Source organism: Miniopterus natalensis, chromosome 1 (genome assembly GCF_054644295.1).
Source record: "Miniopterus natalensis isolate mMinNat1 chromosome 1, mMinNat1.hap1, whole genome shotgun sequence".
In the NCBI taxonomy this organism is placed as follows: domain Eukaryota; kingdom Metazoa; phylum Chordata; class Mammalia; order Chiroptera; family Miniopteridae; genus Miniopterus; species Miniopterus natalensis.
The window spans coordinates 134,908,112-134,923,125 of NC_142081.1; the positions used below are offsets into that span (position 1 = coordinate 134,908,112).

A 15,014-nucleotide genomic window follows, 5' to 3' on the forward strand; every position below is an offset into this window, starting at 1 on the left:
CCTGAAAGCTCTCCCCACAGAAGGAGCAGCTGTCCCCAGCTCAGCCACCCCCTTTCTTTGCATCTCTTATTCAGGAGTTGTTTTAATCTTTTTTTAAGTGGTTGAGCCGCTTTTCGGTGAACCTCACACATACTTGGTCTCCTCCACAGAGCGCCACGATGCCCTGTACGTGGTGGGTGCGCTGGACGAAGCAATGGAGCTGCGAGGGATGAGGTACCACCCTATAGACATCGAGACCTCCGTCATCAGAGCCCACAAGAGTGTCACGGAATGGTGAGTGGGGCTCTGCACACGAGGGCAGGGGCGGGATGAGTGTGGCATTAGAAACGATGTGGTCCTGTCTGAGCTTTGGGTTGTAAACCTTTACCTTTAGGGCCTAATAACATGGCACGTCAAGCTGGTGTCTCACACATTTCCTGGGAATGACCTACGAACTCGGTAGTATTGCCCAGGAGCCCAAGTGGTCATTTATGTAGATTTTAGTTTACATAAGCATGATGTAGGGGGAAGGTAGACTGCCTACATACACAGGCACAGAAGACACTTGTTCCTGTCACCTTGGGGACTAGAAGTTATTGTGATGTGTAGGAAGACGTTAGATGAGAGGAGAAGACAGAAATACCGACAGTGACGATTTGCCATCTCAGACATCCCAGTGGGTGGGCCCTTGGGGACTTGGGGTGTTACGCGCCCAGAGCCTGGACTGCCTCCCTGGCCATTTGGTGGCTGTGGCAGGAGTGTGTTTTCAGTGCCCCAATACCTGGCACTGCAGTGCAGACACTTCCTCAGGTTCTTGGGGCCTTTATGTGGTGTTTAAGGAAGAAGAGTGGCTCAGCACCATCAGCTTTAGGTTTATTCATTTGTCTGGTCTCTGAGCTAGCAGACATGATGAAGCCAGTCTCAGCTCAGGTTAGGAACCCCAAGGGGGGGCTGCCCCAAATCTCTGCAGTGTTTTCTGGCAGGGTGGATTGGTCTGAGATTTTTCATGCCTCTTGTTAGCTGACTGCAGGCTGGTGTGTGTTGCCACTTACTGCACCTGAACACAGAGAACACAGCAGATAGAAGCAATAAGAGACGGGAGAGTGAATGCATACCCATGGCAGGTCCCGTGGTTCTCTCAATGCACCCATTGGCCCTGACACACAGCTGCCCCTCGGACACTCCCTGGGCCTACTCTGTTTCCATCTGCATAGCTATAGCTATTTATTACGGCCCTCTACTTCTCTATTTCTAAGACAATGATCTAGACTGGCTTGTGTTGCCTCCCTCCAGTATTTCTCTATTTGCAAAAGGACTGTTTCCACCTTAAAAGGCTGGTGCCCCTCATGGGTTTCTAGTCCACAATTGTAGTTTCTTTTCTAAGCTCTGCTGTTGTCACCTGCAGGGTGGCCTCCCTGATGGGTTTGGCCTCCACTGAGCTGTGTTCACACATGGCACCAGAAGAAAAGAAACATGGTGGTTCCATCCTGATGGGCCTCAGTCCCCTGGAAACTGCCTGGCACAGCCTGCCTGTCGCCATTGTCTCTCCTCAGCGTGCCCTCCCCTGCCCGGCTGCTTCTGGGCTGAGGAAGGAGGGTGTGACACCCATGTTAACTAATATGACCACTTCATTGTCGATAGTCCAGCTGACCAGATCTTTCCCTTCTCGTCAGCTCTCCTCTGTGTTAAACGTGTTTGGCCCCTAGGAGAGCTCTGACGGAGAAAGGTGACCAGCAACCAGCCCGTGGCTTCCATTAAATATGGAAACGGACCTGATTCCTGATGCTGTGTCATCAATTCCAAATGCCCTAACAACAACATACCAATTATATATAAAAATACATTCTGGGACATCACCAGCTCACAGTGTGGGCTCATGCAGCCATGCAGAGCAGTGTTTGTGTCACAAAGATCTGATTCAGGGCATTTGGCACCAGCACATCTTGTAGGGTTACACACTGTCACAGTGCAAATCCAGATGGAGAGATGGCACATGCATTCTCCACTGTTTCCCTTTCATTTAAACACATGTTGGTCATACCAAACTAAATACACTTTTTCCTGATAGACATACTTTTACTTTTAGAAAATAATGAGTTTTCTCAAATACTTCCTACCTCACTGTTGATATAGAACCCTTCCATGTCCCTGGCATGAAAAAGCAGTTACCAGCTGCCCACTGCAGGACCCCAGAGCCTGGTTCCATCTCCCATGCACCCTCCACCCTGAGACCCTCCTGGAGCCTGGTCTTCTCTCCCATGCACCCCTTACCCTGGGACCCTCCTGGAGCCTGTCCCTGTCCCCTATGCACCCCCACCCTGGAACCCTCCTGACCTCTGTAGCCAAACAGACCATGGGCACCAGGGGCAATGAGTTTTAAGGTTCTTAACTACTTTGTAAAAAGCCCAACCATATAAGGTTAATGTCGCTTAAAGTGTAAATCACTAGACTTCGCTTCCACAAATTGCATATAGACTGAATACTCTGGGTGAATCTTTGACATTGTCGAGGAATTACTCCCCCATTACGGGTTAGCTCTTGCTGCACTACAGTCACTTAAACAGGAATATGTGCCCCCATATCTGCAGTGGACTGCTGAATTATTTGACCTTGGCTGGCTGGGCCTGGGGGTCAGCTGGGTGCAGGTTGGCGGCTCAGGTCCTCCAGATGTTCCTCTCTGCTGTAGCAGAGGTAGGTCAGGTCCAGCCCAAATGCCTCAGGGCTCTTCAGCCTCTGCTAACATCTCACTGTCCAGATTACAGGTGGCCTAAGGTCAAGGGCAGGACAGACTCCACCCTTAGGGTCATAGTGTGCAGATGGAGGGAGGAACTACTACTACACCCACCACCCCTCAGCAGCAGCTGGGGGCAGATGGTGGGGGGCAGAGAGGGTGATGCCGGGTGCAGAGATGATAGGGCACAAGGAGCAGCCACCATGAGAATAGGCCGATAGGAAAGGCTAATGACATGAGCATGTGAGAGAAATCATGACTGTGAGTGAGACTGCACGCTGCAGACGGTAAGTGCTCAGGCAGATTCAAAAGGAACCAAGTGGAACTTCTTGAAAACATAATCATTAAACAAAAACCTTGCTGTGTAGTGATGACTTTTTCTCTCTTCCAGTGCTGTGTTCACCTGGACAAATTTGTTGGTCGTTGTGGTTGAGCTTGATGGGTCAGAGCAAGAAGCTTTGGACCTGGTCCCCTTGGTGACCAACGTGGTCCTGGAGGAGCACTACCTGGTAGTGGGGGTGGTGGTTGTGGTGGACATCGGTGTCATCCCCATTAACTCCCGGGGAGAGAAGCAGCGGATGCACCTGCGAGACGGGTTTTTGGCTGACCAGCTGGACCCCATCTACGTGGCCTACAACATGTAGTCTTGTCTCCAGCGCCGCAGACTTCTCTAGAGATGTACACGTTTTTCTCAGTGTCACTAAAGTGTGCAGAAGCAAGGGCGACGTTCACAGATGGAACCTGATTCAGGAGGTCGAGTGGAGGAGACTTCCCACAGCAGTCCTGATTGGCATGGGGGAAAGGGAAACGTGAGTTATCACCGAGGTTTGCTCAGAAGGACCTCGCATTATGCCTTCAGTTTGTTGGAAAAGCCCATTTTGAAACATTTTTCTTTTTTTTCTTTTTTCTCTTTTTTTTAGTTATTGGTTAAGTGCTTTCTTCGTAAATGTGATATTTTGTTAAGCCAAAATAGCAATTAAAAATTCTGCCCTCCAGATGGGTTCTTTTAAATGATTTATGTAGTGTGACAAAGAATTGTTTTCTGTTTTAATGTGTCATGAAATCTTGATGACATGGACCTGTTACTAATTTAAGCCATTGCTAGATCTCATCCTTTTAGGAAAGTCTGTTGAGGTACGAGAAAACCTTCCAAATAGCACCTTTCAATTAGATTTTAGCAGCTTTCTTTGTGGAAATGTGCTGAAGAAACAAAGGCTAACACATGGCCTTTGGCATTAGCATAGAACGAGAAGAAATTATAAATAAGGTGTATTTCAGCAATTATCTTGCAGATATCTTTGTACTAAACTAAAAAGATAAAATAAGTTAACTTCTTCAGATGTAATTATGTACAAAACGTTTAATTTATTTTGATCTCTTTAGAAGTATAAAAGAGAAAAACATTCAAGAATATTAAAGTCTTGTAATGTTTGCTAATATAAAAAAGTGTTGTATTATCTTGCGTGGATAGTATCACAACAAATATATATATATGAAATATAAATTCACTAATGAACAAAGGAGATTTTAAAGTTTAAAATGCAGAACCTGTCACTTGCATGGTGTCCCCTCCACTGTGTGTAGATAAGAGAGATTCTCTCACATCCGCTCTGCTGATGGGAGCAGTCAGGTTGCCAGGAGCCCAGTCCAGGTGTTTCTTCTAGTACCAGAGACCAGCAAGTGAAATTATTGGAAATTATCTCACAGACAGTGAAGGAATGTGAGGCGAGCCGTGCCTGTTTCCCTTTACTGCGAGAGCAACACTGGACGGTGGGGTCAGCACGTGCTCAAGGCCCTGAGTGCTCGGGGAGGCCAGTGGCCAACGGCACTGTTCTCTGAGCTGCAAGAGTTCGTTGCACAATGTTTTTTATCATTTTTGTTAGTGTCACCCTTTTTTGGTCCTTGATATGAAAAGGAATGATACTCTGCGGTCATTGGCACCCAGTTGTGTTGATTTCCCTCAGACAGCCACTGTGTGGAGCGGACAGAGTGTTCAGAACAGCATTAAGGGTAAAGACTCACATAGGAGATCGTCACTTCGGCCAGCTCTCAAGGGTTCCCCAGCCCTCGGGAGCAAAACCCACAGGGACCTGCACAAGCTACCCGGGACTCCCCCCAGCGCCCCTGGCTGGAGCGAGAAAGTCTCACAGCTGCCTTCATGCTGCCACCTGTGGATCACACATCTCTGATTCCCGTCTCTCACTGCTGCCTCCCAGGTCGTCTCATTCCCAGGGTTCCTCTGTGCACTCCTGATTGAATCGGCCTGCCTGTGTCCAGCCAGGAGGAGGTGTCAGCTGTCCCAGCGTGACTTACTTGATAATTGCCCCAGGGTGGCCCTGCAGTGGCTCTTGTTGCTAGATGTGCATGACTAAGATTGTTGCTGGGCAAAATTTAGATTCTCTTTTCATTTTATCTAGGCAATGTCTTTATCTGCCCTTGCTGTATGCACCAGCAGTAAGCCCTTTGCTAAAAGAGAGTTTTGTTTGACTTCTAAGATCCAAGGCTAATTGTTTTTTAAAAATTTAAGTGGCATATTTTTTTAAATTTGTCTGCATGTGGGATGCATCCTTCCATCACCACAAATCATTTGGCTTTTACAATATTGTTTGACTTCCATTGCTGTGTGTGAATATTTCTCTACATGCTTCAGATATACATTCCTACAGTCTTCTGCCTCCTACAGGCAAAACCCCACCACACACAGGAAAAAGACATTTTCTTCCTTTCACCCACCTTGTGTAAGGGAAGGGGGTTTCAGGTTTCAGGAAAGACACTGAGTAGGACACACACCTGCAGGATAACTTGTGAGGTCCAGCTGAGGTTGGAAGCGGCAAGTCAGGTGTCACTCCAAACACAACCCTCACCTTCCCCATCTCAGCATCCCAGGCCCGGCGGTAAGGGTGTGAAAGTGGTTAGTGACACCCTGTCACCTCTGCTGTTGGAGTTGAGGTCCAAAGGGTTGGGGGCCGAGGTGGGAGCTCTGTTGTGCAAGAAAAAGGAAAGGAGACACTCAGTACCACCGTTTCAGCAATAAAGAAGGATCATTCTGCATTTGCAATCTTACTGTAGATAAATCACTCATGGGAATGTAACAGATGTTTGTCTTGTGACCTTGTGCTTTTGAAGTCAGACAAAACCGTGTGATCAACTTGCACAAAGGAGGGTACACAGTGAACATTGAAACACAGACCTAACCCTACAGGGCGGCTTCCTCATGGTGCTTGTTTATTATATATATTTAACCCTGCTTGACACTTTACCCCAGGGAAACCGTCCCTTTTATCAGTTGAATGTTAGCAGCGTTATTTCATAGAGTGTGGTGACTGGTTAGAGAAATTCATGTACTCAGCCAATCACGGTTTCAAACAAAATTTTTATGTGCGAAGGACGGCAACCTTCTCGTATGTTAAACCACCAGTAAGCTTTGTACATCTGTGATAACGCCTGTTTTATATTCAAATGAACAAATAAAAGCTTTTATTTTTGTTGCTCTGAAAATAGCAGTTTCTTAATTGGTCCCCTGGAAAACTGTCTGGGACAGCTTCAATCCGAGGAAGGAAGTGATTCCTACAGGGAAATGGGAAATGTATCTGACTCTGTTTACATAATTTGTTGCATTACTACTTAGTACAGATAATCATACTTTGAACAATGTTTAAATTTTGATGTGGGCATTTATTACTAAAAAAAATTCCTATGGCAACAAGTGTTTTGTGAAATGTTTTTTTAAATTCTTTTAAATATATCTAAATATATTTGTTCACATTTTGCTGCAAGTGTACAGATTATTGGTTAACTTTTGGTACAAAGAGCAAGCATGAGTCCTATGTGCAAACACTTCCTATCAACTGTATTGCAGGGAACCTTTGCGTATCTGGAGGTAGGTCTAGCTGAATATTCCAACCCAAATTATCTCTGTTCATTTGACAACCAGAAGCTCAATCTTTTGCCCAAGATCTGAGAATTCTTATGGCTTTGTGTTTTCAAAAGCAGTAGCAAGTTAACTGACCTTAACTTGCTACAGGTTATAAAAGATAACTTTTATATACATGCAAATCAGTAGAGCTCAAATCTGCACACAGATCACCAGGATTAACCCCTTGTATTAGAACTCCACTTGTCCCCCCAACCCACAGCTTTTGTTCAATACAATCGTCTGTATTAGTTGGGGGAAAATGATTTGGGTGTATGAAGTGGGTGGCTTGCAGAAGACCACCCGACTGCGTCGAATTAAACAGACTATTGCGAGGAAGGCTCCAATGTCTGAGATGGTAGCCTAACAGTGACGGGTCAAATACAGACAAGGTGGCCAAGAGAGGCCAGCATAGACTTTCCTTCCGCGCATGCGTGTGTGCGCGCGCGCACGCACGTGCTTATACATGTGCCTGGGTGCAAGTGTAGAGTTTTCTTCTGTGAGGCCACGTTCTACACCCTCCAGCTCACTGCTGAGTTCTTGGGACACAGCAGCAGTTTGGTTGGCGGGTGATTATCCCTCAGCGTCTCAGTCATCCTCCCCAGTGTCACGACGCCTCGGGCGTGGCTCCTCATTCTGCGTTGTTCCCGACCTCGTACTTGATGTGCATTAACTATCTCTTCACCCGTTAGCTTCCCTGCAGGAGAACAGGGTGTGTTTTTTGTGCGTACCTGGGCACCTGGCGCAGAGCAGGCATTCAGTAAACACTTGCTGAATGGGGGACCTCCTCACAGGTAAGTGGCACCAGGGCCACTGTGACCAGAGGGCTCACTGACCCCCCAAGATATGGATGAGAAAACAGGCAGATGCTAGGATTCTCTGGGAGTGTGATAAACATAACCCAGAAGACACCAGTGCATCCTGACAGCGACCCAGGCCTGTGACCAGAGGGGTTCATTTTAATAACCCACCTTGGGGCCCAAATATCCCTGCCATTGGACAGGTGACTGGAAACACCAGAGAGAGGGGAAAGGAGAAGGGGAGGGGTTAGAAGTAATGGATGTGGCTCGTGAGCAGAGAGCCGAGCCTGCCTGTGCGTCGCCCATCCTGTGCTCAGGACAGGGCAGGGGAGGGAATGTGATGGCCACCTGGAGTGATGGACCCAGGCACCTCTGCCGCAGCCGAACCTCAGGAGAACGGCATGGGAACCAGAACTTCAGCAGGTCCCGGTGACTGCCCTGGGCCTCACCTGGCTGCCCAGGGGCAGCTGAGCAGCTGAAGACTGAGAAGGAAGGAACACGTGATGCGGCGGCAACGAGAGGCCAGAGCTGCACCCACTCACCTTGCTGAGCGATCATCGGTGAGTCCCTGACCCATGTCTCTGCTGCTTTTCCTCAGACCCCCTGCGCAATGGCCAATGACACCCACCCTGGCCTTTATCGGGCCAGCTTTTCTGCTGAGGACTCAGGTGTAGGTAGCATCAGGATGTTTCAAGACAGAACCCAAAGTGCCTGGCCTGTGGAGTCGCTGACGAGTGCTAAAAAGCATGAATTCTCGAGGACAGGTTTCCTTGTCAAGAGCAGCTCCCAGCTGCTGAGGGTGGATCAAGGGCCACAGGAGGTCAGCATAGCCTAGACCATCGTCCCCGGGCTCAGAGAACAGGTGAGAGTGTGCGGCCAGCCCCAGGGTTCCTGAAGGTAGGGCTGTGGAGAAACACTGAGAAGAAGCGATTTAAAGAGATGCTATGATCCTTTGTAACCTGAATAACTAAACCCTCCATTTGGTCTTACTAAAGTTCAAGTTGATATGCAGGTATTACCATGTTAAATATTTTGTTTAGTTGTGTAAAAGGGTGACCTGTGGGGTTAGTTTTCTCTCTTTTTTTTAATTTAATCCTCTCCCGAGGGTGTTTTTTCCATTGCTTTTTAGAGAGAGTGGAAGGGAGAGGGAGAGAAACACTGATGTGAGAGAGACACGCCGGCTGGCTGCCTCCCGCACACACCCCACCCAGGGCTGGGGGTCAAGCCTGCAACCAAGGCATGTGCCCTTGGCCAGAATTGAGCTTGAGGCCCTTCAGTCCGCAGGCCAACGCTCTAACCACTGAGCCAAACTGGCCAGGGCCTGTGGGGCTAATTTTCTTCAGCAAGCACCTCTCCATCACCACCTCTGTTGTATAAAATCCTACCCCAACCCAGCCATGGGCATGACACACCCACGGTCAGGTAAGAAGTCGGCCTCAGGGCATTTAGGACTTGTGTGTTTATAGCACTAACCTGGGGACCAGGAATGTGCCAGGAGGTACAGAATTGTGGGAGACGACGACCCAGGTAAGGAAATGAAGCCTGAAAGCAGGACATAGACTGGCGGTTATGTGTGAAAGCATCTAGACCTCTCAGAAAAGTACCCCTATGAGCTGCCTGGCCTGCTAGGAAAACCCAAATCGCCATTTCAGAAAAAGGTGTAGTGGTTTGAGTAGGTAATCCAATCCCATGGTCCAAATGTGGAAACTATATAAAGAGGTATTCGTGGTAAAGTCAAGTTCCCAACCTTGTCCCTGTCCCCACTACCCCAGAGCCCTCAACAGGTAATAATCCATGCTAATTTCTTTACAGGAATACAAGCCAACTATGAATCTGTACTCCTGCCATCCCCTCATTCCAATCCAAAAGGTGGGATACTGTATACTCTATTCTGTACCTTGTTTTCTTTATGTTTACCTTAGAGATCTGTGTGTCTTTAAGGCCGCATGGCCCCACCTCTGGGTCCACTGCAGCTCCTGTCGTTGAACACTGAGTGTTTTCCAGTGTTTTGCTATTAACAGTCAATTTTTATTATGACAAATAACAGTTCATTTCATATGTGGGCCAGTGTTTCTGGTGGGTGGATTTCTGGCCATCGGGGTGTGGAATCTGGGTAGATGCCACTGTGATTTGGACAGATGCTGCCAGGAGGTTTCACTTTGCCGTTTCACTTCAAATAGCATTAACTTATCAACAGAAAGTATTCATATTAATTTGCATTTCTCTTATAAGTAAGGTTGAGTATTTAAAAAGTATTTTAGAAAGCCATTTGTATTTCTCTTTCTGTGAACTGTTCATGTCCCTTCAACTGCTGGGTGGTTCAGCTTGTCAGGAAATATTGTGAACGATTTTTTTTTTTCAATCCTCACCCGAGGATACTTTTTCCATTGCTTTTCGGAGAGAGAAGAAGGGAGAGAGAGAAAGAGAGACATCGATGTGAAAGATATCAATTGGTTGCCTCCCATACGCACCCTGATCGGAGCCGGGGATCAAGCCTGCAACTGAGGTACGTGCCCCCTTGATTTGAATTGAAGCCGGGACCCTTCGGTCTGCAGTCTGATGCTCTAACCACTGAGCAAAACCGCCTAGAATGTGAACGAATTTTAAATGGTCAAAAAAGATTATTGGATGTCCTGTCCAGCTCACCTATCCAGGTCCTCTCTGCCTTTTATTGTCTTTGAGCTACTGTACAGTTTTTAAATTGTAAAAAATGGATAATACTAATTATTTTTGTCCCATGAACACAACTGATTGCTGCCTTGTAGATAGACTTGTTTCACATCTTTTCATAAATTCGTTTCAGAATCCCATGTTTTCCGTATGTGTGGTGTTCCTGGAATCCTTCTTTGAACCGATTGTAGCATCTTACTTGCTTCCTCATTAGTGAGCTAAGTGAAATCTGTGATCGTGTGTATGTCGTATCTGTGAGGGTGTCGTGTTCATAGCTCTTTAACATTGTCCTTTTAAAAGTGTTTCTTCATTGCTGTGAGCTCTGTCCGTTAGGGAGATCAGCCTGTTATCTGTGATGAGTTGAAAATGTTTTCTTCCCACCCTGTCTGGTGTGGCTAAGTTGGTTGAGTGTCATCCTGCGCACCAAAGGGTCACAGGTTTGATTCCCTGTCAGGGCATGTGCCCAAGTTGCGGGTTTGATCCCTGGTCGGGGTACATATGGGAGGCAGCCAGTCAATGTTTCTCTCTCACATCACTGTTTCTCTCTCCCTCTCCCTCTCCCTCCCTCCCTCTCTCCCTAAAATCAATTTTTTAAAAAAAATTCTGTTTGAGAGCATAATATGAGAGGTGACACGGTTGGAACATGGCTCCTGACCTGAAGGAACTAGCAAATTTCACCAAGTAAGAGTGTGTGTGCATCAAGACAGCACCCCATTGCTGCAGATAAAGGAACCTGTCGTAATTGCTACATCAGTCCAAGGGGAGAGGATGAATTTGCAATATGGGATCTGAGTTGGATGTTTTAAAAAAAAGCTGGTTTGGACAGATAGGGCTAGGAGACATCCATCACACCTAGAGCTGCACTTTGGATTTCAGATCAACTAGCTTCAGTTTCCGTTGTTTCAAGAGACAGGGATAACTGGTGCAAAGACAGACTTGAGGAAAAGACCACTTCTAAGCCCGGAAGCACCGAGGACACATTCTCATTGCAGGCACTTTTCCAGTGGGCTCAGCTGGCAGGAACAGCAGCGAGACTTACCTTACACATTGCACCTTCTTCCTTGAAATGCGGTGTTTCTGAAAGTTCAAATGAGATGGCTTCTGCCAAGTTTTTTTTAGTTTTTTGTTTTTAATGTATCTTTATTGTTGAAAGGATTACAAATGTCCCTTTCCCCCATTGATCCTCTCCACCTTGTACCCCTCCCCCTAGGCCTTCACCACACTATTGTCTTTGCTCATGGGTTATGCATATAAGTTCTTAGGTTAATCTCTTCCCACCCACCCCTGCCTTCCCTCTGAGATTCGTCAGTCTGTCCTATGCTTCTGTGTCTCTGGATCTATTTTATCAGTTTATTTTGTTCCTTAGATTCCACATATGAGTAAGATCATGTGATACTTGTCTTTCTCTGACTGGCTTATTTCGCTTAGCATAATACTCTCCAGGTCCCACCATGATGTCTCCTAGGGTAAGGGATCTTTCTTTTTTACAGCTGCATAGTATTCCATGGTGTAAATATCCAAGAAGATGCTTGATATGATTTCAGTCTTCTTGAGCTTGGAGAGACTTGTTTTGTGTCCTAACATGTGGTCTATCTTTAAGAATGTTCCATGTGCACTTGAGAATGCATATTCTGCAGCTTTGAGGTGAAATGTTCTATAAATGTCAATTAAATCTATCTGATCTAGTGTGTAATTTAGAGTCACCGCTTCCTTGTTGATTTTCTGTCTGGAAGATCTATCCAGTAAAGTCAGTGGGGTATTAAAGTCCCCTACTATGACTGCTGCTGTCGATCTCTCCCTTAAAGTCCTCCAGGAGTTAGTTTGTTTGTAGTTTGTTGTTTGTTTCCAGCTTGTGTGAGTCTTTTGTTCTGAGGGGGGCTCTTGTAGACAGCATATATTTGGATCTTGTTTTCTTATCCATTCAGCTACCCCATCTCCTTTTATTGGGACATTTAATCCATTTATATTTAAGTTTCTTATTGAGAGGTATTCATCTATTGCCATTTTTTCTCTTTATGCCTATGTTTCTCATTCTATTTCAACTTCTTATTACAACAGTCCCTTTAACATTTCTTGCAGTGCTGGTTTGGTGGTGAAAAATTCCCTTAGCCTTTTTTTGTCTGGGAAGCTCTTTATTTCACCATCTATTTTGAATGATAGCCTTGCTGGATATCGTAGTCTTGGTTTCAGATCCTTATTTTGCATTACCTTGAATACTTCATGCCATTGCCTTCTGGCCTGTAGTGTTTCTGATGAGAAATCAGCTGAGAGCCTTATGGGAGCTCCTTTGTAGGTAACGAATTGATTTTCTCTTGCTGCCTTTAAGATTCTCTCTCTTTGTCTTGAATTTTTGGCATTTTAATTGTGATGTGTCTGGGTGTGGGCCTCTTTGGGTTCTTCTTGCTTGGGACTCTCTGTGCCTCCTGAACTTGTGTGACTTTTTTTCTTGACCAAGTTAGGGAAGTTTTCTGCCATTATTCAGGTTCTCTACCCTTTGCTTACTTTCTAAATTTTCTGGCACTCCCATGATGCAAATATTGTTACATGTCATGTTGTCCCACAGCTCCCTTAATCTGTCCTCCTGTTTTTTAATTGTTTTTTTTTCTCTTCGGTCCTCTGATTGATTTTTTTTTTCTACAGTCTTTTAATTTGCTGTTCCAATCCTCAGCTTCCACTAATCTGCTGTTTATTCCTTCCAATGTTTGTTTTGTTTTTAATTATTTCTACTATGTCATTCTTAATTTCCTTCATAGTTTCCTTTTCTTTTTTTTTTCATGCTGTTGAGCATCCTCATGATCAGTATTCTGAAATCTACATCTGATACATTGCTTACCTCCATTTCATTTAGCTCTTTTTCTGGACAATTCTTTTGTTCTTTCATTGGGGGCTTGTTTTTTTGTCTCCCCATTTTGGCTGCCTATTTGGGCTTGTTTCTGTGTATTAAGTAGGTCTGCTAGGACTCCCAGTCTTTTGGATGATCTCTGGTGTGGGCCAATGTCAGATGCTGTTTGTGACTGGCCTTGAGTACCCTGTTTGAAGTTTCTCACTCCACAGTTTGTGGTTCCCTCTGTGGGCTAGGTGTGTTTGGAAAGGAGCAAGATGCACACCAATGTCTGCTTTTCCAAGCCCTGGGTCCAGAAGCAAATCAGGCAAAGACTCAAAACACCCAGAGGCTATTAGTCAGTCTTTTAATGAGCTTTGGGCTGTAGAAACTCCACAGGGTGGGGTGAGAGGTTTTCCAGCAGGGTGGGACAGTTGCTTCCCTCCCAGGCAAAAGCTTTTTGAAAAGTTAATGTCTGCCTGAGAAAGATGTCCTCTGAGGTATGGGGGAATGACTCAGCACAAGGATCCAGATGGCTGCCCTCTGAGCTCTGTTCCCCCAGCCAGCACCCCTAGATTCTCCTCACACAGCTCTAGTCCACTCTGCCTTCCCTCTGCCAGAGCCCAAGGTGAGTGGCTGCACACAAACCTTTGTGCATTGGCCCTTTAAGAGGGTGCCTGCATTTCCTGTGGTCTCTCTCTGGCTGACAGAAACCCTGCTGCTTTTCACAGACTGATGTTATGTGGGCTCCTTTCTCAGTTCTGGTGCTCTTGGCTGGGAAGCCCAGCTTGGGGCTTAGACCCCAGAGTCCTCAGTGGGAACCCCCCACAGCTGAGACCTTTCTCCAGACCTTCAGCTGCTGCCTGTGGGAGCCCAGGCAGCCCTCTCGGGCCTCCGCACTTCCTCCCAGCCTCTATGTGGTCTCCACTTTTCCTCCTTGGTCATGAGGGTGTCCCCCAGCTAGTCTTATGTTGCAGTTGATTATTCAGGATGGTTTTTCTATATTTTATTTATTTATTATTTTTTTTATCCTCACCCAAGGATATTTTTTCCATTGCTTTTCAGAGAGGGTGGAAGGGGGAAGAGAGATTGAGAGAGAGAGAGCAGTATAAATGTGAGAGAAGCACATTGGTTGCTTCCCTCTCTTACGCTGACCAGAGCAGAGATTAAGCCTGCAGCCGAGTGTATGTGCACTTGGCCAGAATAGAACCTGGGACCCTTCGGTCCTTAAGCCAATGCTCTGACCACTGAGCAAAACCAGTGAGAGGTGGTTTTTCTATATGTTAGTTGTAATTCCAGTTCGGCTCTGGGAGAATATCAGTGTAGCTTCCACTAAATCTGCTACCATCTTGGAATCCTCTTCTGCCAGGTTACTGCACGTCTCCCACCTCCCTACTCCTTCCCTCATCCTGTCTTTTGAACTCTTTTTAATTTTCTGTTTTACTATTCAGGTCCAGGCTCAGGGAAGCCAAGGATAAGGAGAGTGCGGACCCCTCCAGGCAGTTGTGGAGGTGTCACAGCCCCTCTCCAGGAAGGCATCTGTTGGGGGGCCCTTGGTTCAGTGCCTAAGACCATTTTTTGTGCCTCTGACCAACTTCCTGAAAACCCTTGTAAGATCCAAATTAAAATGCTTGGAAGTGATTTATTTGTAAGTAGAGCTCCCACTCATTGGGCTAAAGATCAACAACAGGAAGAAATTAAACACAAATCACAAGACTTATACTGGAGACAAATAAAAAACGTGAGTCCAGGGTCATATCTGTGTGACCCTCCTATTAGCAGATACTCAGTTTCCAGAATTACTAAAAGGTTATAAGAATTATAGCTTAATATTTCCTAGTCTTCATGATTCTATTTAAAATGAGCTAGAACAGACTGGCTTGCCATTCTTTTTTAAGCAGAGAAAATACAATTTATTTGTTTTGTCCAAATCTAATTTGCCTGCTACCTGGGACCCACTCACTGAACAGAGCTATTCTGAAGGAGAGCTTGGTCTGAACCCATTACTGAAACAGTCCCTTTAGGTCATGTGCAGTCTCTCAGGTAAGAATCCTGGGTCTTTGAGCTTGCCTCTCCCCTCCTACTCCCCTGAACAGTGTT

The 15,014-nt window shown here is 46.1% G+C and overlaps 1 protein-coding gene across 2 annotated transcripts in view; it reads left to right on the top strand.

The window, feature by feature from the left end:
* The window catches only part of DIP2C (DIP2 acetate--CoA ligase C (putative)), a 367,574-nt gene extending 361,366 nt beyond the window's left edge, over window positions 1–6,208 (top strand). For both annotated transcript variants that reach the window (XM_087826047.1, XM_087826049.1), the window contains 2 exons: window positions 150–273; window positions 3,102–6,208. In XM_087826047.1, the coding sequence (XP_087682173.1) occupies window positions 150–273; window positions 3,102–3,354 (377 nt within the window). In that variant the 3' untranslated portion in view covers window positions 3,355–6,208. The remainder of the gene's footprint in view (window positions 1–149; window positions 274–3,101) is intronic.
* The last annotated feature ends 8,806 nt before the right edge of the window (window positions 6,209–15,014 follow it).